Source organism: Neopsephotus bourkii, unplaced genomic scaffold, assembly GCF_033783945.1.
Source record: "Neopsephotus bourkii isolate Nb327-2 ecotype Australia unplaced genomic scaffold, CSIRO-AGI_Nbou_v1 NB_234, whole genome shotgun sequence".
Classification (NCBI taxonomy): Eukaryota; Metazoa; Chordata; class Aves; order Psittaciformes; family Psittacidae; genus Neopsephotus; species Neopsephotus bourkii.
The window spans coordinates 4,479,955-4,499,772 of NW_026900744.1; the positions used below are offsets into that span (position 1 = coordinate 4,479,955).

At 48.3% G+C, this 19,818-nt stretch overlaps 1 protein-coding gene across 1 annotated transcript; it reads left to right on the forward strand.

Annotated features, from left to right (window-relative positions):
* The first annotated feature begins 1,299 nt into the window (after positions 1–1,299).
* On the forward strand, positions 1,300–16,587 carry MOB3C (MOB kinase activator 3C). The gene is made up of 3 exons (XM_061344892.1): positions 1,300–1,828; positions 10,842–11,044; positions 15,015–16,587. Exons 1-3 carry the CDS (start codon positions 1,408–1,410, stop codon positions 15,042–15,044), a joined length of 654 nt encoding a protein of 217 aa, XP_061200876.1. The 5' UTR covers positions 1,300–1,407; the 3' UTR covers positions 15,045–16,587.
* The last annotated feature ends 3,231 nt before the right edge of the window (positions 16,588–19,818 follow it).

A 19,818-nucleotide genomic window follows, 5' to 3' on the forward strand; every position in this document is an offset into this window, starting at 1 on the left:
CTCCAACTGTTGTGTTCATTGTGTGCACGCCGAGGGCTGGCCGCATCCTGGCACGTTGTGTTGTTGTGCTGCCGTTTCCCTTCTTCGGATGCGTGTTTTGTTCTGTTGGACAAACACACGGGGCAGAACAACAAAAATAATCCCCCTTCTTCCCATTGATGTCGGACTGGGGCTGTGTGAACCAGCAGCCAGCTGCGCTCACAGTGCAGTTCCCAGAGCATCGCTCACCAGCCGCAGTAGTGGGACAGGGGTTATTTGTCCTGAGAAATCCCTGGGAAAGAGATGCTTCCCTTGGCCAGAAGAGGAAAAGGCCACCAGGTTGGGACTTCCTGGGCTGGTGAACTCTACTGATGTCGTGGCTCTTGCCTTATTGTAGCAATTATTGATAAAAGGTAAGAGCTTGGATGAAGCCTGATGAGGTCCCAGTGCGCGCAGAAGTGAGGAACGGCTCTGCCTGCCATTGAGCCTTGCACATGGTACATAGAATCATAGAATAGTTAGGACTGGAAAGGACCTTAAGGTCATCAAGTTCCAACCCCTCTGCCATGGGCAGGGACACCTCGCTCTAAACCATAACACCCAAGGCCTTGTCCAACCTGGCCTTGAACACTGCCAGGGATGGAGCATTCACAACCTCCCTGGGCAACCCATTCCAGTGCCTCACCATCCTAACAGGAAAGAATTTCCTCCTTATATCCAATCTAAACTCCCCCTGTTTAAGTTTTAACCCATTACCCCTTGTCCTGTCACTACAGTCCCCAATGAAGAGTCCCTCCCCAGCATCCCTATAGGCCCCCTTCAGATACTGGAAGGCTGCTATGAGGTCTCCATGCAGCCTTCTCTTCTCCAGGCTGAACAGCCCCAACTTTCTCAGCCGATCTTTATATGGGAGGTGCTCCAGTCCCCTGATCATCCTCGTGGCCCTCCTCTGGACTTGTTCCAACAGTTCCATGTCCTTTTTATGTTGAGGACACCAGAACTGCACACAATACTCCAAGTGAGGTCTCACGAGAGCAGAATAAAGGGGCAGGATCACCTCCTTCAACCTGCTGGTCACGCTGCTTTTGATGCAGCCCAGGATATGGTTGGATTTCTGGGCTGCAGGTGCACACTGCTCACCCTTTCCAGTGCCAGGAGCTGCTGTGTGAGGTCGCATCAGCTGCTTCAAGTCACCCGGATGTGGAGGGGCCAGGAGCTTACCGCAAATCTCCATCCCTATGTGCTGCCAGAGCAGCAGTGCCAGCCAGCATCCTGGTGCAAGCTCATCCCTGTGAGCGTGCCCATGTTGGCTTCATATGCGACTAAAATTTGCCTCTTTCTACTCACAGATACCTCCACCTCTGAAGACCCCAGCTTTGGGTTTGACGCTGCACTGAGCCTCTGCCCTCACCCTGGCCACCCCTACCCATGATGGCATTGTGTCTCAAGCAAGTCTTCAACAAAGACAAAACGTTTCGACCCCGAAAGAAGTTTGAGCCAGGCACCCAGCGCTTTGAGCTGTACAAGAAAGCCCAGGCCTCCCTCAAGTCTGGGCTGGACCTGAAATCAGTGGTGCAGCTGCCTCCCGGTGAGAGCATCAATGACTGGATCGCAGTGCATGTGGTGGACTTCTTCAATCGCATCAACCTCATCTACGGCACCATGTCGGAGTACTGCACGGAAAGGAGCTGCCCCATCATGTCTGGTGGACTCAAGTACGAGTACAGGTGGCAGGATGATAGCAAGTACAAGAAGCCAACCAAGCTGTCGGCTCCGCAGTACATGTGTATGCTGATGGACTGGATCGAGATGCTCATTAACAACGAGGACATCTTCCCCACCAGAATAGGTGAGTGTGCTCCGGTTCTTTATGAGAAGGCTGGGGTTGTAACTGGGGCAGGTTCTGATGATGCACCTCAGGGTTGGTGTTGCTGACTTTGTGGTGCCAAGGATCGTGGCCTTTCCTGTTCCAGGTGTTCCTCAGTGTCCCAGGTTGAGCCTGGGAGCCCTTGTCTTGCTCCTAGAGGATGTAGAAAACAATGTTCTCCTTTTCTGTGCTTTTTCCAAGTATTCTGTGTTTGCAGAAATAAGGGCAGGTAGATCATCAGCTTGCATCCTTGCACTTCCTCAAGGAGCTGAACCACAGGGCTGGTTAAAGGTGGTCCCAAGGCCCAATCCTCATCCCACCTTGTTTCACTTCTCAGCTCCTTTCCACCTCTGCTAATTCATCTCAGCCCCGATTATACATCACATTCTTACTACTTACATTCTTACTGTCCCTGGAATCTGGCCTTTCCAGCTGCCAATCCCCAGGGTATACGATGTACCCCTTCAAAATGTTTGGCCTTAGGAGCTTGCAGCAGCTGCCAAAGGCACCTCAGCTTGAAAGTAACCTCTCTGCTGCTGACCTGCAGTGCTTGGCAGCTGACAGGGCTGATGTTAGCCCTGCTACTTAGCTGCTTTCTTGTCCTTTGGGGAGATGAGTTCAAGGGTTGGAGCTGATGCGTAGGCTGGTGGGGCTGCTGGAGCCTCAGGTGTGCCATGGTGTGGTTGCTTTTCAGATGAAATGCAAAGGTACTTGAATGTAAAAGAATATTTAAGGAGCTTCAAGAGGAAAGATACAGCTTTGCAAGGTTGCTTGACCTTGTTTGTTTTCTCAAGCAGCACAGTTGACAGAGCCATATGAAAACAGTGCAGTTGAGGCTCGGGATTTTCATTAATATGCTGGGAAACGTTGAAGAAAATGGTCTGTGTGGGATTACCAGCAGCCACTAGGTGTTGTAGCCCTGATTGTCTATGCTGCAGCATCTAGTTGTGCATCTTTTGTGGGATAATCTCTGGCTCTTGGCTCTCCACAGGCAAGAGGGGAAGGCAAGGTAAGTGCAGTGCCAGATCCTCATGCTGGAAGACAGACAGACAGGCTGTCTTTGGGGCACACGGGGGAGTCAGCCCCTAGGATTCACTGGGGGCATTTGCTGTGCCATGGTGGCATCCCTCCCTAGTGGGCTCAGTGGGCTCCACACATCCCAATGGATAGAGGAGGCTGGAAGTGTGGCTGGCTGATAGTGCTGGTGTGGGATACTCCATGCTGGCAGTCTCAACAAAATCCTCATTGATTCTGGCTGCTGTCAAGGGGTGAAACAGCAGCCACAGGATACAAGCTAGGTCTGCCTCTTCCCAAGGAGCAGCTCTACACACCATTAAAAGCAGGGGCACAGATATGGATTTACTCAGTTTTCCCTCCAGATAGAAATGAGAGTGTCCTGGCCCAATTTCATGCCTTTCAGGTGGGATTTGATGCTGCTTGAAAGCTGCCCTGGGGAGTCAGTGCTACAGGGAGTCTACAGCACCCTCTGCTCTCTCATGTCTCCCTCTGAGGAGCAAAAGCGAAGCGCAGTTGTGACCTTGCTGGTTTTCAGCCCATTTCTGTCATTTTTGCCTCCAAGGTGTAACACATCCTGCCATGAGGAGGAACAGCTGGTGCCTCTCATTTCCACTTCTCCTTTTACTTTGCTATGGGAGCAGTTCTGGGTGAGATCCGGGCTGGCTGCAGGCACTCATGGGGAAAACCCATTTTCCTCTCTTCCAAAGCCATTCCTGTGGCCCCTCTTCCAAGCCCTTTTGTCACAGGGACCTTTGTGTCCCCGAGTGACTTCAACCCCCTTGCAGGCACAGCTTGGTGGTTGTGGCCTCCCACATCTGAAAGGGAGCTTAGGCTGAGATCACACTTTAAAACACATGAAAGGCTGTTGTGGGAAGCAGGGGTAGGAAGGAGCTGGTGGCACTTTGTCATCAGTGTGTCCCCTGTTAACTGTCTTTCACCAGCCTGCCTTGTGTGCTGGGTAATTGCTCGGTAGCTCTGGCATCTTAGGACATGGAGGTGTTTGGCCGAAGGGAAATGTCACATCTTGATGTGATGTTCCTGATGGGCTGCTCCTTGTCACTGCACCGGATGATGGGGTAGGCTGGAGGACACACAGAGGGGAAAGACATGGGGCTCAGGGACTAGCAAACAGAGATGCTCAGCCTCCCTCCTAAAGAGCCAGCCTCTCTGGAAGAGACCCAGGATCAGAGGAATAAGGCGCCTAGAGGACACAGGGGAGATGTGAGCTGTTTGAAGGAGAGGATTTGAGTCTGATGAAGGGATGAAGGGAAATTATAAATGTCATGCTTTGGAGGCAGGGTGAGCTTTTCAATATTAGCAGCAGAGATGGGGTTTAGTGTGAAGGTTTGTTCCACTCCTGCTTGTACTACTGAGGTCCACTGACACAGCTGACCACTGTCTCGGTGAGTGTTCCATGAGCAGTGTGCATCTCAGCTTTCCCTCGTAGCCCCTCTTTGCCATATGCAATAAAACTGTCCCAGCACCAAGATTTCCCATTTTCCTGGCTAAGGCCACCTGACCGCAGACAAAACAGACATCTCTTTTATATTTTTCCTTTAAGTAAGTGTTCCCCAAGCTTGCTAATGTTGCCTGAGGCTAACCACAGCATCCTTCTCTATCCAACAGCTACAAAGCCTGAAGCAGCACATGATTTAGTGGGGCTTGCTCATGGCTGTCCTGACAGTTAAAGGAGAGGTATCTCACAGGTCAGAGAAGGGAAATCCTTCACCCCAGGGTGAGAAGCTCAGCTGGAAATAAGCAGAGATGGTTCAGTGGTTTGTGGGCTCACAGGGTCCTTCGGCATCACAGGGCACAACTCCAGTGAGCATCTCTAGTGAGATGCTTCAGTTGCACCACTGCACAGGTCCTTGTCCCAGCTCCAGCAAGAGAGCCTGATGCCAGCAGACAGCTTGTGACCTGGCAGAGGTAACCATCAGGACCACAGCCCTTGGATAGCTGCCTCCATCAGCAGAAAATCCTTATGGTGATTTAATGGGGCCGCTGTTGTGTAACACAGCAACAACTGGGGAGAGATGCTGTCTTCCCCATCTACCTGCAGGGCTCGGTCACGCTTAAAGACTTTGCTGCATAATCCTTCCTCTGGAGCAGAAACCTGTTTGTCTGCCAGTCAAGACGAGACAAATCCCTGCATGGGGTGAGCTATGCCAACCTGCCTGCTATAAATCTGCAGCAGCAGCAGCTTTCCCAGACAACCTGTATCAGTTTGCATATGCTAGTGCTCTGTTTCCACTCTTCCAACCAACATAGCTGTCCTGAAAAACACATTTAAATGGAGAATAAGCATTGTTCCCATTCAAGGAGAAGAATAAATGATTCTACAGGTGTAGAATCATAGTTTACCAGCTGGTAAAACTATATCAGTAAATTTCTTCAGCGAGTGGCCACATGAATAGATCATCATGTGGAAAATATCAACTCTTTCCAGTAATCATTCTGCCCTGTGGTGCCTGGTTTTAGGAAGCTGCCCAGAGTTGTCTGGATGGGGTTTGCAGGGCCCGTGGCAGCCCGCTGTGTCTGCATTGTCAGCCCAGCATCAGGTTGCTGGTTGCACACAGGCGTCTTCCATCAGCACCACTGTGGCGTTATTAAATCAGTGCAGATGCAGGGCTTGGACCAGACCCAGCGCCGGAAACACCCCGTGCTCTCTGCCAAATGTGCCTGCAGCTCTACAGAGCGTCAGTCACAGGAGGGTTTGGAACAGTTCTTAGAAAGCTTTTCAAAACTCAAGCTCTGCCGTTCCAGCGTTGTCCCAAAACAATTATGAAATGCAGAGAGAACTTGGTGTGAAATTATCCGATACTTTCTCCCCATAACAACAGGAGGAAAACGTTCAGGATTCAGCTAATTATTGCCCTTCTCTCAGCTGGCTATTTTTTACATGCTTTGTCTTCTTTTTTTCCCTATTTTCTTCCAGCTTCTTTCACACCCGCTTGCAGCTGCCATGGTGCCATTAGTTTTAAATGGGGCTTTAAAGACTTATTTTTAGGCAAAAATTAATCACCAACACCACGGTGGCCAAAATGGAATTGAGAAATAATAACAACAACAGTAATTCATTACATAGTTCACTGAAGTACTGCTTTTGCAGAGGAAAAAATACAATTGCCAAGAAGCAAAACAGCTTCCCAGTACTGATTCATTCTGAAGATATTAAATTGGCTGGAGCACAAGGGTTAGGGACAGGAGAGGGGGCAGGAGAGATCCGAGAGCCATTTGCAGTCCTGTACTGTAAGCGCAGGCACTTTGTTAACTCTCATTTTCATATCCTTTTACACGTGGTCCCACATGGTTTCTTTATGCTTTGAAGCAATCAGCAGAGAGTGGGGAAAGCAGCTTTTTTTGGAGCATTGAATCACATCTTGGGGTTTTCAAGCGAAACATCCAAGATAAACTGAAGGTGCTAATTCATTTCAGGGCTGTGAGTCACACTGCTCACCAGTGCCCTGGCTGCGTTGCAGTGAAATTGTACCTGCTGTACTTACAGCTTTGCCCTGGCTTGGAACAGGGGTAAGGTTCTCCCTTTTCTGCTGCAGGGGATTGCTGCTCTGCTCCGCTCCTTCTGGGACTGGGCTGTTTCCATGCTGGGATAAGTGATGTTCCGAGCCACCAGCTGCCTGGTCTGTGTGCAGCATCTGGGTAGTGCACACCTAGATAATGGGAGGAGAAGAGCTGACCTTGTGTATAAATCTTTTTCCTGTATCTGATGAAGTTCATATTGCACCCTGTAGTCCCCTCCTCATCACTCATCATGCAAGGAGAGTCAGAGGGGGGCTACTGCCTGCCAGACTGTGGGTTTGCTGCTGCGAAAGCAGCAAGGCTGCTGGACGGTGAGCACAGTGAATTAAATGTAAAGTTAAATTCAGTGCCTTTAAATCAACCCAGGTGGGTTTTGTGATATTCTGCTGTCCCTTAGGGCAGCTGGGACCAGCATCAGCAGGATGCACTGGGATGCCATTGCTGGGTCCCTGTGTGTAGGGCTGTGAAGGGTGAAGCAAACCCAAGCAGCATCACCCGGCTGTGCTACCTCCTAACTTTGCCCTGGCCTGCCATACTCCTGCTAACAGATCATCTCAGCCATGCAGTGTCAGTCCCACCAGCATCATTCCTTTGTTTCTCCAAGTTGCTACTTCTGCTGGTCTGTGCCACCATGCACCACCTCTGAGATGGAGTAAGTTCCCCAAACAAGGGCCACCACAGCTCCATTCCCAAGTGCTGCTTATCAGCATATTGGCCACTAATGGGGTCTCTCTGCCCCATTAGTTGTAACACTGATCTGCTTAGCCCAGCCTGACTGGGAGGTGGGAGTCATTTGGGGGAGCAGCCTGTCACCCTCTGTGCTTGGGGAATGCATGATGACCCCTATTACCAGCCAGGATGACTCTGATGTGAACTGACTGGTTTAAAGCTCAACACCTGCAAGAACAGGATAGCACTGAGATCCCTGTTCCAGGGCTTGCCCTTCGCTGGGATGTGGTGGCTGCAGGGAGGAGGCACAGCCTGCTCTTGCTGTGTGTCCTCGCGTGCTGGAGGAGGATGTCACATGCATTGTCTGCTGGACATCCGCTGAGCCAGCAGCCGTGACCCAGGGCAAGGCTATTTATGCCACATCTTTCTGCTGCTCTCCATGGGTTGGTCAGATGCAGGCTCTGGTGGAGAGCCCTTTCCTGTCAGCTCTGGGTGAGGGGATGGGGAATGTCTCCATCTCCTTGCCAGCGTGGCCAGTGCCTGCTGCGGCTGCTGTGGGTTTCTTTCCAAGCCACTAGAGACCAGCAGCAAGACACGACTGCTGCTGGTGGAGGTAACCTGCTTATCACATATCCACCCTGCTTCCTTCCCATGGGAAATGCTTTGATCAACTGGTGTGGGCTCCTGTGCCAGACACAGGGTCCAGTGAAGCATCTGTAGCCTATGTTGAGGGTCCTGGCACAGGAGGTGCAGATGTGGTTGCAGCATGGGGAGAGGCAGCAGGACTCGATGGTCCAGGGTTGTGCCCTGTGCTGCTAGGGCTGCTCATGCCTCCCTAGGCACATGTGTGAGTGAAAGGGGTGATGTGGGCAGAAAGAGCCAAGCTGGAGCTGTAATCCCTGGATCCAAGGGACCACGGTGGGTGGTGGTGTCATGACATGGTAGGGTGAGGGGTGACTTGTTCATTAGTGGCATTAGTGCCCATTAGAGCCAGCCACCACTTGTCCACTAGTGGCATTAGAGCCAGCCACCACTACAGGCTGGCCACATCTGGAGGGGATGGCCACAAACACTGACACCTTGTGATGGACACAAAGAAGAGCAGCCCAACTTCACCTTCCAGGAGCTGGTTCACGTGAAGGCACTGTGGTGGGGTAGGCTTAAAGATGACCTTTAAATGTCCCTTTCAACCCAAACTATTCTATGAGCTATGATTTATGCTACACCCCTGTTCCCTGATACAAGAGCTGTTCTTTGGAGAACCCAGGATGTGGCTAGAAGTGTTTCCCCCTCTTGGATAGCAGCATGTCCATGAAGACTTGCTGGTAACTGATTTATAGAATAAGGTGCTCCCTGGCTATCCTCAGGACAAAAGTGATGAAAAGCCACTTGTCAACATCTGCCAGCTCTGGAGGTCACTCATCTGACAGCAGTATCTGGACTATAGATGCTATTAGCCCTGGGAGTCTGAGCTCCTTTGGTCTGTTGTTCATGTCTGACCTTATTTCTTTCTCAGCTCAGGACTGGGTCGAGGTTTGCTGCTTTCCTTCACTTATCACTCTTCCCAATCTGGCGATAAACTCCGGGTGGCTGGTCAGGTCTGATTTCATCCTTACTGCCTGCTTTGACAAGTAGGCAAGTAGGATGGGTGACAAACTGGAGGCAACAAATGTGCTGCTGTCTGCCTGGTAGCACCTTGCTGAGATCCCTGCAGTGACTGTCACCTCTGGTCCCACAAGACAGGCTGTTCAGAACAGCGTGTATTCCCCAGCCGGCGTCTGGCACTGTGCATCCATTAGAAACTACTTGCCATGATGAATCTGTCTTTATTAAAAACAATGTTTCTTGACTGATTCTTCAAAGCAGGTCTGCAGGGGATGCCCTAACAGCATCTCTGAGCCCCCAGATGGGTGATTACGGCTTTTATTTGCTCAGCAAATTCTCACTCAGTGCAAAAAGCTCAAATGAAGCTGTTGATAAAGCACAGTGTCCCTCCAGACTGCAGGGAAACTTGGAGACCTCTCTCTGATCCCTGCTCTTATCAGACTGGCACACAAGGAGAGCTCTGCAGCCAAGGGTGCAGGGCAGAAGCAGATGATCGCTACCAACCCTAAGGTGCTGGCATGGGGAGAGCCTGGTTGTACTTTGCCAGATGAGTACCTTTCCCAGAAAGTCCTAATGGGATGTGCTAGAGCTGTCAGTGAAATGGGTCATGCCGAGGTCCCTGCTGCAGTAACAGCCCTGAGGCTGCGGCGTGCTCATGGTTGTGCAGAGCAGCAGCCATGAATCAGCCTCAAAACCACCTCTCCATATGTGTGACACTGAGCTGAACTATGTGTTCTCCTCCAAATGGTGCCTGGGACATCCCCCATTGCTAACTACGTTCATGCTGTGTACAAAGCAAGGCAAGACTGGGCTAGGATGAGCCTGTTTTAGATCAAAGAAGGGTGTTTTTCTGTCACGAGTGCTGCAGTACTGAACAAAGCACCCATGAAACCCTGGCCATTGGAAACACAGGCTCCATGCATGATGCTGGAAGAACAGCTCCTTGGCAATTCCCACCCATGGAGGGTAAGGGCATGGGAAACAAAACTGCTGGGAGCCTTTGAGAACAATGGTTTAATTGCCTTGTGAGGCTGATGAGAAAGATTCAAAGATAAAATTACCATTTTTAATTCTTTTTTTTTTAACTGAGAGACTTACTGGTGCTTTCCACAGTGCAAATGGGTGAGCCAGTGAGCTGGCCATGCCTGAGCACAGACTATTTGGAGAGGTTTTTAAGAGGTTATGTGCTGCATTAATAAAAAGCTAAGGGAGAAGGCTGGTACAGCCGTGGGAAGGGAGGTGTTTATTCTGTTCTTTGCAAATTTGCATTGAATTGCTCAGGGGGGAGGAAGGAGCTTCAGGAAAACAAATTCCACTTGTTTCATTTTCCTCCTCCTGCAAAATAGATATTTGGTGTTTCAAAGTCAATGTTTCCTTTAGAGATTTACCCCAAGCTTGCTGACACTGGCTGTATCACACCTCTGAGGTTTTCACCGTGCTAACAGTTCACTTAAGCAAGGATGAAAATGCAGAGTAAATCGTGTCTTTGTGTGGGACTAGGCTAAAAGTACAGAGTTACTTGTGGTGGGTCCTGTTCTGGATCATCCTGGGAGGACCTCTCGAGGGGAGCGTCATACAGGTGCAATGAAATTACAACCTAAGCATCATTAAGGCAGTTTTCTTCCTGTTTTAATGAGATGCGTTTGAAACAAGGATCAAGAAAAGAATAGAAACCCCACCTGTTTCTAGTGATACATCAGAAGTGATGTTTGAGGGTGTGTGGAAAACAGTATGAACCATGCTTTTGATTCAGAGGACCAGGAAGGTATCTTTCCTGCTGGGAGGAAGTCTAGTTTTCTTCATGGACCTGGCTAAATACACTTTGCCTTATGCTGTGCCTGCACAGGCTTGTAAGGAAAAGCAGGGAGAGAGGGCATGATCCTCTGCCAGACTGCTCTGGATGACAGAGATTTCTCTCTACAATGGATGAGAAATTTTCTCTCCAAGGGAAACTCCCCAGATCCTCAGACCATGCCTGTGTGAAATTGCTGGTTGGGCAATACGGAAGTATGTGAGGAGAGCTAGATGGCATATTGTCCAGTTTAGCTCTTGATCCTACCTCACCACCCATGACTGCCTGTTAAGCATGACAGTGACATTTAAACACTAGCTGGTTTATGTTTTATTTTAATGGTCAAATGGCTTCCAACTTGCTTCTGCTTTGCAGGTGTTCCCTTCCCCAAGCAGTTCCAGCAAGTTTGCACTAAGATCCTCACCCGGCTCTTCCGTGTCTTTGTCCATGTCTACATCCACCACTTCGACAGCATCATCAACATGGGTGCTGAGGCTCATGTCAACACCTGCTACAAGCACTTTTACTACTTCATCAGGGAGTTCAGCCTCGTTGACCATCGGGAGCTGGAGCCTTTGGTAAGGATGCCTCAGGGATGGGAGGTGGACAGCATGAGTGGCATGACCTGAATGCAGGACTGGTGTGTTTAGTTGGGGGCTGCACTCTGAGCAGTGCAGTCACCCTCTCTAGACTCTTTTCATTCACCTTGATTCAGAAGCACACCCATGTTCTCTGTCCTGTAACCATCAACCTTAGCGCTCTTAGAACTTCTCAGCAACCCTTTATACTTTGAAAACCCCTCTTAAACTCTGCTTCTGCTGCCGTGTCTTATGCATTGCTCTTCATTGTCCTCAGGAAAACAGTAACATAGTGTCCCTCTATACTGTCTCAGTAACTCTAATGCAGTTTGCACATTGAAGTGTCCCCAGCCATGGCTTTCAGAGGGCAGATCTGAGCTCAAGTCTCCTCTCTAGAGCCTTGAGTTTTCCTGTTAGCAGACTAAGTGCCTTGCTTGAGATCCTATTATGAATTACAATAAGGCTGCAGGAAGGCAAGCCCCAGTAGGATATACACCTCCAAAAAACTGCTATGGATGCCTCACTGGAGGTGCCTCGCTGGAGTTCCAGTTTCTCTGCAGCCTCCCTTGGGAAGCAATTAGCCAGGCAGAGAGTGAGAGTCCTTGAAAACAGCAGGACTGGTGGGAAGCAGAGGCCAGACAGCTTGGGAACTAGAAAACAAAACATAGTTTTGTAAGAGAAGCAAGTGTGTCACAGGCAAAGTTAAACAACATGACCTAAAGAAGTCATGTTGCAGTGGGGAGGAGAAGAATTAATAGGGAACCCAGTACTTAGCATGCTGTGATAGGGCTGGGTTGCAGAAAAGGTCACATCCAGGAATAGAGAGCCAGGGAAGACCAGAGGGATATAATCCCAGAGAGAGAAAGGGATGAGAAGAGTTCCAGAGTGTTACTCCTCTGCTTTCATTTGTTTCAGTCAATTTGCTGCCTGTCTGCTCCTGTCATGATTGGGGGGGATGGAGAGATGATGATCTAATCAGGGGAGACTTGAATGGCAACAGCATCTACATGAATTATTTCCTAGAGTTTGATTGTGACCTGTATTACCACAATGGCCCTCGGCTCCAGAAAATGGCAGCTCAGGCTCACTCTGTCCAGTTAGTCTCCCTCACCACCACTCCTCATAACAAACTTCTTTAGCATTTGATATACAGCCCATAATGGTGTCATCTCCTTTGACTGATGCTTGCTAATGCCAATAATTAGCACCTAATAGCCAAAGCAGAGGCTGACATAGCTAAACAGGCTTTCAATGCCAGTGACTCACGCGCGCAACATGAGATGATTTATGGGTCTGGATGAATCTAACATGAACAGATTTTCGTGTGTGATGCAACCAGGCTTAAACCATAAGGAAATGAGACACATTTAGCTGTGGTCTAGCTGCGTGTCATTTTGTGGTGTGCCCACTGCCTGGCTTCCAAGCTGCAAGCAGACCCAACTGCATGGCACACCCCCTTCCCTCAGGCAATGACTTGCTGTAGGTGTGTACGAGTGTCCTGCAACCAGAGGACGGCTGTGTCCAGGGTGCAATGCTGAGTTGAGGAGAGAGGGCAGGTTGCTGCAGCTCATGAACAACTTTCAAAACCTGAAAATGGTCCTTCAGGCCAACCCCAGGGAGGCCTCAGCTTGACACTGCATCAGTCCCAAAGTCTGCAAGGGTTAGGATTGATCCAAAAGCTTCCAACAGCATTTCTTTCTGCTGCAGGCAGGGAAGTAATAATGGGAAGTTTCTTGAGCCCCTGGGAGCCTGGTGTGGGGATTCATGCTGCTCTGGCTTGGCTTCAGCAGCAGTTGTGAAGATGCACAAATAGTAACATCCAGCCTCTTCAGCACTCTACACTTGATCTCAGTTCACTCTCCTGTGGCTGCACTATAGCTGCTGTCCTGCTAAAACACTAACACAAGTGTTTTTAAGTCCTGAAGGATTCATGAGCTGGTTTGACTCTTAAGCAAGGGCAGACAGCGCATTCCATCTGCCTACATTTTAGGCTAAGACTGCAAGGTTTTGTTTTTGCAAGTACTCAAGGTTTGTGGAAAAGCGATAACCCCTCAGTAGGGACGAGATAAAGTGTCCTTGGGAGGTTCAGTCTCTCTTGACTGCCTCATGAGCCCAGAAAACTGTCCTAACCTTACATTTAGATGTCCAGAGTTAGTCCTCATGAATCCCATGACAGAAGAGACTCCTGCCTGCAGAGGTGCTTGTTCCATGCACGTGATTATGGAAGGCCACTACGCACGTGGACGGAGCATATCTGGAGCAGGACAGCAGATCTGAGTGCTGTATTATGGTTGAAGCTTTTCAGATTGAGGAGTAAGAAAGAAAACAAGAGCACCTCCCCAGCCAAAAGATGTCTTGTTAGGCTCAACCAGCTTTGAAAAATTACAGAGATAGTGGGATGAAGGAGTTCTCAGTTTCTAAACCTGCCTCTGGCAGAATCTCCCTTTGCTGCCTAAGTTTCCCTTTTGTCAAGCTTCTCTGAGGCATGATTTCTTAGCAGCAAGTCCTTGGAGCCAAGAATGAAAGAGATCCTTTGTATAGGCAGAACCAGCACAAGGCAGTGATTCACTCTCTTAGCAGATCAAGAAATACGGGGGCAGAGAGAAGCCGTGCACTTGTTGCCTTGACAAGAACAGGTCACGGTGCTGGGCAGCAGCACTGGCAGAGGTCCAATTGATTATCTCCTAAGGCAGAGCTGTGGGGATTTTCAGTCTGATGAATGTTTTGGACATTTGGGGACAGCTTAAGGAGCTCATAGGTGGTTTGTCAGCCCACCGATTGCTTCAGTCCACCCAGTTCAAGGCTGCTTTGGTGTGTGGTGCTGTGCTAGTAGGGTAGGCTGGATGCTGTTGCAAGAGGATGTTGGATGTTCAGTCTTCTCACCCCTTTTTCTTTCTCCTTCTGAGATGTCTGCAAACATTTCCAACATAGTTTTGTGGCAGGGCATTGGCTTTTGATTTGCTGGTAAGGTTCTGCTGCTTGAGTGATTTTGCATGTTACTCCTACAGAGAAGCCCCCTCTTTGCCACTCTCCCCCTGTGGATTTTAAAAACAAATCTCTCACCACTAAAGAGCTGAAATTACAGCTTTTGTCCCCCTTGGTTATATCACTAAAGGGACTTTTACAGGGTTACTCACAGGTCATCCTACTTTCTTGGTTCTTTTTTCAGCTGCAACCTTCCTCTCTGCAGACCAGTCCCACTTCAGCTCTATTTTGGGAGTACATTTTCATGTGCAAACCTTTAGGGTCTGTGACAGGGTCGGTGTGCAAACACATTCACAATCCATGAACCTGATGAGCCAGAGAGAATCACAAAATTCCCTCACTACAGTAGATGATTTCAAAGCTTCAGGAAAGAACAAATACCATCTTCCACCACCTGAAAGCTGGGTACCTCGTAAGGCAGCTGGCATGATGCCACCCTGGCTAAAGAAAAGAGTCTGTCAGCCCAAACACAGCTCAGTCTTGCAGGAGCTTTCCTTTGGCCCTCTTAATAGCACTCATTTATGTTGCAGTGTGACTGTGGGATGCCTCACCAAAACCACAGGTCTTTGGGTGAGCTCTTGTTATCTTCTGGAGCAAGAGTTGGGAGCACCTCCATGTCTTGTCTCCCTCAGCTGCTGCAAACAGGGGCTCCAAGAGCAGCACAGCCTTGTTTGGCTGCTCCATAGCTGAGTCAGGAGCAGGACCTGCATCTTTCAACATCTCAGCTCTTTCCTTGGACCGTTCTCAAAGCTAGGCTGCCAAAAAAGCCTTGTGCCACAGAAACTGAGGAGGATGCCAGGAAGGAGCTGCTGAGGCAGAGCAGTTCCCATGAGGGCTGGCATGGGAAATACAGAAACACTCCCTGAGACTTCCACAGTCACTTCTTTGGGTTGTTTTTGGACACCTACCAAACTGACATGTCACTCTACCAAAACCTGTCTTTTGCACTTACTGTTTCTTTCTTCTCTCTCCCCCTCCAATGCAGAAAGAAATGACAGAACGAATTTGCCACTGAAGCATTTTGGCAGGTGAACTCAGCTGGCTCATTTGGAGTCTGATGGGACAAGGCACCCTGTGGTAGAAGACCTCTTCCTGTGGACTTGCTCTGGGCATTTCAACTCAATGAACTATGAACGCTGCAGAAGAGCCTCTTCAGGCCACGGCCAAAGCCTAAGCTTGCCAAGCACCTCTGGACAGAAGTTTTGGGATTTTTTGTTATAGATCCCAGTCTCTGTTGTATGGCTCCTGCCAAGGAAAGCCACTGACTTACTGGAGAACAAGGCAAGTTTGGTTGATGTTTGCACACTCCAGTTTCTATGAGTGAATTCTGTGTTTGCTAACATCCCCTCAGCTACCCTTCCTCTTGTTTTGTGCTCATCTACACTATCTCCAAATGTTTCATCAGTGATTCCTGCCCTGTGAGCAGGTATGAACTTGGCTAATGAGTAATGCCTCTTACATTCCCACATGCAGTGGGTTTGTGGTAACATCCAAGATGTTATCTTGGATAACAAAGTTGGTGACATTCGATCCAAGCTGCCTTCATGTGGTTAGTTGCTGATGTACCATTTTTAACCACAAGCTATGAATGTCTCTCATTCTGCCCTAATTCATGCTTTACCAAAAGGACCATTTTCCCCTGCAAGGGATTTTTCATGTTTGGCAGAGGGACTTCATGATGTTCTAAGATGTATCCAACACTGCCTGGACCAGTGGCAAGGTGGCCCCATGACAGAGGAGGTGAACAAGGCCACTTTTCATCGTGATCAGCACAGTCTACCTGAGAAAGACTCAGAAAGTGGAGGAAGTTGTTGCCAGAAAACCTGATTTTCAATATGTCAGCATTTCCTGACATGTTGTTTTGTCTCAAAAGCAGCAGATGCTGGCTGCAGAAATGGATGTTTTTCCATTTTCCAACTCTACAGTATAGTAAATCAGGTGAAGAAGGATTTTGAGATACCTAATCTACCCAGCTCTTGCAAAAAAGCAAGAACAGTCCTTCTTAAACCCTTTTGACCGTTTGAAAGCACACTGTTGCTACCTGGTCTGCACCATTATTCCTCTGAATGGTATCACATCTCAAAATTTCCTTCTCTTCTGCTTGCAACTCCTGATAACTAAAGTCCCATTTGTCTTTTCACAAGAGCTGAAGTCTTTTTTCTGTTTTAGGGAGTTAAAATCAAACTGTCTGAGCCACTGCATTATGTTTGTATTTCCTGCCCTTCTGGGAAGGTTCTGTATACCAGACACAGCTGATATTTATAATCTGGGGTTTGCCCATTTTTGGGATGGGGGGAGGGATGTGGCTGGAAAATGTAAATATTTAGGCTAACATTAAGGTGCATAGGTGAATTTTTAGTGCTCAAAGCACTTATTTTGTTGTGAAAATCTATTTTTTTTAAGCTTATGTACCAGATATATATTTTTACATGGAAATAAAAGACAGCAAAATGGACACAAAAACACCTCATACATCATTCAAATATTTTCTATGTAAAATAATTGGTAAAAGTCTAGATATTTTTCTTCTGTTCCTAATTAAAGAGAAGTTAATAAGCTTGGTCTGTGTCGCTCTTCCCTGATTCATCTGTAGGAAGACATGCATCGTGAGAAAGCACCCAGGATAACTTGAAGAGTGGATTTACACAGAGTTGCAGCACTGATGGATCCCAGTGCTATGTTGAGACCTGAAATTACATCTCAGAAAGTGGTTTGGCATAGGCTGATGTTGCTGGTCTGCATCCTCCCCTTGCAGACTTTTCACCAGCATCCCAACTTGAAGGTATTTTTCCAGTGATACATGGTGGAAGCTTATATATGTATGATTCTATGATGATTCTATAGATTCCTGCAGAACAGAAAGCTGTATTTCTGAAAGATCATCCCACAGGCTCATCTCAAGCAGCAATTAAAAACAGAATTTCACAGGTCTTTTTTCTTTTTTCCCTTTTTAATCTGGTTTACCCAAGGAAACAAAGCTCATGATTGTGCTGTGGAAGCAGTACTGGAAGGGGAGACATGGAGATCATTCACTGCCAGAAAGGTCTTTCTGTCTTTCTCCAAGACACGGAGCTATTCCCCTGGTCCTCATCCATCTGAGTGCCTCCCAGCCTGGAGAGTTTAATGCCTGAGCACAGCAGAGAAGTTTATGAAGCAAAAAGTGCTGAGATAAGTATCTAAGTCAAACATCTCCTCCCTTCAGGATGCTGAAGTGTGCCTATGAGGCTCCAACATCCCCAGAACTTCTGCAAACATCCCTGAGCAATTTGAAAACAGGCAGGAATCTGGGATGCATTAAATATGCAAGTAGCTCTTGTTAGCTCCAGCTCCCTAAATGACTCATCTGCTCAGCTGGCTGTGAGGTGCCTGGGGCTCATTTTTCTCTTTGCAAAATCCCCGTTTTCTCCTGATGCAGGGCAGATGTGCTACTGTAGGATTTTACTTCCCTTCTCTGAAGCCACCATGTCCTTCAGGACCAAACAAAAGGTTGTGGCACCCATCACAGGTCAGAGAGAGGTTGGCACAGCAGCGATGCTCAGCTATGCACTGTCTGCAGATGTCGGGAGAATTTAGGAATAGCCGTCTCTGTGGAACATAATGGCTCCTATCCCAGTGCCACAGGGATGGGGGAGGGCTTGGGTTCAGCCAAGGACTTCAGAGAACTCGTAAGACTCAAAACCATGAAGCAAGAGTGTGGCATTCAGCTCCCTGCTGAAAAAAGACCCTGAGTCAGAGCTGAAATGCCAGCGGTGAGTGTGGGACTACTGTGTGCCTGCATCAATGTAGAACACAGCAAAAGCAACTGAGGTCTCACACGAGAGTCTCTTTCTGGAGAGGTGCTGTGGGAGAAACAATAGCATGATTTGCCTGCAAATTTCTTTACAGCCTCAGTGAAACACCATCCATTCAGCTCGATGAGGTACCTTACTCTGATGTTTTGGGATACTGGGTGATGGCATCTGCTCCTGAAATCCTTTGGGCAGGACTCACTACCTGTTGTAGTCACTCAGTGCTGGCCACACTGCCTCAGAGTCTCTGGTCTCTTCCAGTGTCTGAGCTCACCCAACCTTCCCTTCTCCCAAGTTGTCTCACTGCTGGGGCCAGGTTCCTCAGCAGCAAGGAGGATAACTGGGAAAGCAGTGTTCAGATGACACCCACTGCATCATGAGTTCAGCAGCTACACGACTGCTGCTTCTTAAAAATATCTGGTACTTGCTCTCCCAAATCATGTGTTTTGGTGGAAATCTTGAAGGAAATCTGGGACTTTGCAGGAACCCTGGATTGTAGGGCTCCTCTTGCAGAACAGTTGGGTCCAGGTGCTGTGTGCTGGGGCACAGGGTTGCTCCATACTCAGCAAGTGGTGGTATGCATTTAACATCCTCCTGCTGAGAACAGTAATCATGAGGAGTATAAAGAGGATGCATATTTTCAGGATTCTTGTATGACTTCAGCCTCTGTTAGAAGGATAAACTTCACCACCATTTGAGTAAATCCTCCGGCAGCTATTTTATTAACTTTAATGAAGGTGTACTACCTAGGAGTTGCCATACTGGTCTCCTTTGTCATTTAATATTTCATATCCACTGGGTGAGTTACCAGTTGGTCTGGGCTATGCCCTAATGATGGAGTTAAGTAAGCATTTTGCCATTTGTTCATGTGGCTGTCAGGTGAGCATAGGTAAGAGCTGACAGTCTCAGGGCAACTTGCGGTAGGCATCCTGGGCTGGAGGCCATGACCAGCCCTGCACTCATGATCTACCTCCTTTGGGTCTTACTCATCTTGCAGTTTTCCAGTAGTGCAAGCATTCTCCACACTTAGGTGCACTGTGGGAGAGTAACAGCTGAGATGTACACAAGGTGGATGTGCTGGTTTGGGGAGCTACATATAGGTGGAGGTAATGCTATGGAAGGCTTTGATTTCTGATGTGCTGGTTTTGATTTCCGATGTGGTGACAAAATGTTCTGCTGTTTTGGTGACTGCTCATTTCTGAGGACTTGGGATTTTTCAGTTCTTGGATTGCTTCTGTAACCCATAACTGGCCTTGTTAGGAACTCGGCTAATGTCTTCTCTGTGCTGGAAACACTGGACAGTCTAAGTCCTTCCTGCTTGACTTTGCAATCTGCTCGATATTACTGCTCTCTGGTGCAAAAATAAATACCTAAGCATAACAGGGCTGCAGTGAAATAAAAATGTCACCACTCAGGAGGAAAATCATCTTCCCACTTCTGTTCCTAGCTGTTACAGCAGTTTCCTTCCCAAGACACCCTTTTGTGCTATGACTTCTAAATCCATTAAAACTCACAGACATTCTTGTCTTGTAAGCAGCCCATAGAAATAGGAGGAGTAAAAAAAAAACCCCTCTGCACAAGCATGTAACAGAAAACTCCAAGAGCCTCCCTCTTTGGTGCTACATGCTTGTATAGCAACACCTCTCATGTCTGAGGGTCAGTTGGGTGGGATAAGGGTATCAACCCTTGCTTTCCAAATGGATTTTCTGAGAGTTCCACATAGCCCTAGCCCCAGCCCCAAGGCTTTTGTTTAATCCATGTGCAAGTACTTTCTAAATCTCTAGACTGTGCACACAGATGAAGCATGTACAGTGTCATAGGGTAAAACTGCAGCATCCAGAACTTTGGCCAGCGAGGCTGTTGCTCACCTGGGTAATATCCCGAGGAACCCAAGGGCATGAGACAGCAAAGTCCTGTTCATTTTAATAAGAATATATCATCAAAACACCACGTGTAACATCACGTAACATCACCAGATCTCAACCTTCCTGTTAATTTTGC